The sequence below is a fragment of the Sinocyclocheilus anshuiensis genome, unplaced genomic scaffold (assembly GCF_001515605.1).
Source record: "Sinocyclocheilus anshuiensis isolate Anshui unplaced genomic scaffold, SAMN03320099.WGS_v1.1 C32472652, whole genome shotgun sequence".
NCBI lineage: Eukaryota > Metazoa > Chordata > Actinopteri > Cypriniformes > Cyprinidae > Sinocyclocheilus > Sinocyclocheilus anshuiensis.
Window position 1 is genome coordinate 1 of NW_015616919.1, and position 1,017 is coordinate 1,017.

The 1,017-nt window shown below is 38.5% G+C and overlaps 1 protein-coding gene across 1 annotated transcript; it reads right to left on the reverse strand.

Annotated features, from left to right (window-relative positions):
• Nucleotides 1-12: 12 nt before the first annotated feature.
• On the reverse strand, nucleotides 13-785 carry LOC107682684 (heparanase-like; the record flags this gene model as incomplete). The annotated part of the gene is made up of 4 exons (XM_016478849.1): nucleotides 13-79; nucleotides 180-227; nucleotides 359-530; nucleotides 612-785. Coding segments are annotated over 4 exons (461 nt in total), but the record flags the coding sequence as incomplete, so codon positions are not given.
• Between the last annotated feature and the right edge of the window lie 232 nt (nucleotides 786-1,017).

The window sequence follows — 1,017 nt, forward strand, 5'->3', positions numbered from 1 at the left end:
AATTTTTGTTGCGAGAGTATCAAGCACTTCAGGGTCAAGGAAATCATGTAAAGACGTGTCTCGGCCATTCACATAATAGCTGTAAAGAAGAAAAACAAGAACAAGTTCAATACAAAGACTCATAAAAAGCAAATTTAATTTATTTCTGATTTTGTGAAAGGAAGTAAATCATAACTTACTGATGCCAGGTGCATGCAGTAATGGCCTTTGCTCCAGTCTCCAAAAACCTATAAAAGTGAATGTTCAACCATGTTACCATTCTTCGATACTCAAATGCATTAGTAAGACTGATGGTGCAGACAAGATGCATCTCTGAAAGTCCATTAAAAAATAAGAACTATTTTCTCTGGACACTTACCCAGTTAACAAATCTTTGCGGTGATCTCGTGGCTGACTGACATCTGGTCCATATAGTCCTGTTGAGTGATAGACCGCAGATTGCTGAAGGATTTGATGCAAATGGACAAAATCCTGACCGAGCTGGTACCCATCCACTCTGATTCCAGCTTTTTTCTCATAACTGTTGGGTTCTAAAACAACAGATTTAAATTCAAAACAGGTACATGTATACATGCATTAGCAAAAATCAAACAAAAGATCCCAAATCTTACCATTCCCCAGTTCCCAGGACATCACATACTGCCTGGACTCACAGTACTTCAACAGCAATTCTGCGTTTGTGCTGTTCCATGTGTTTTCACTGGTTCGGAGCAAAGCATTCAAACCGAAGATGAGGTCCAAACCAGAGCAGTTCGCAAAAGCGTAGAGCAGATCGACTGCATATTCTGTGAGAAACACAGACACTTGACTTTTCCTTTCACAATAACGATCAGTGAAAATCTGAATACATTACTGGGTTCAACATTAAAGATGGACCAGGGTCAGTGTGACAGAGTTTTGGATCAGTTGATGGCTTTGCAAACATTTTTGTGATGCATTAATTTGATCTATCTATCTATCTATCTATCTATCTATACACTACCGATCAAAAGTTTGGGATCAGAACGATTTTTTATG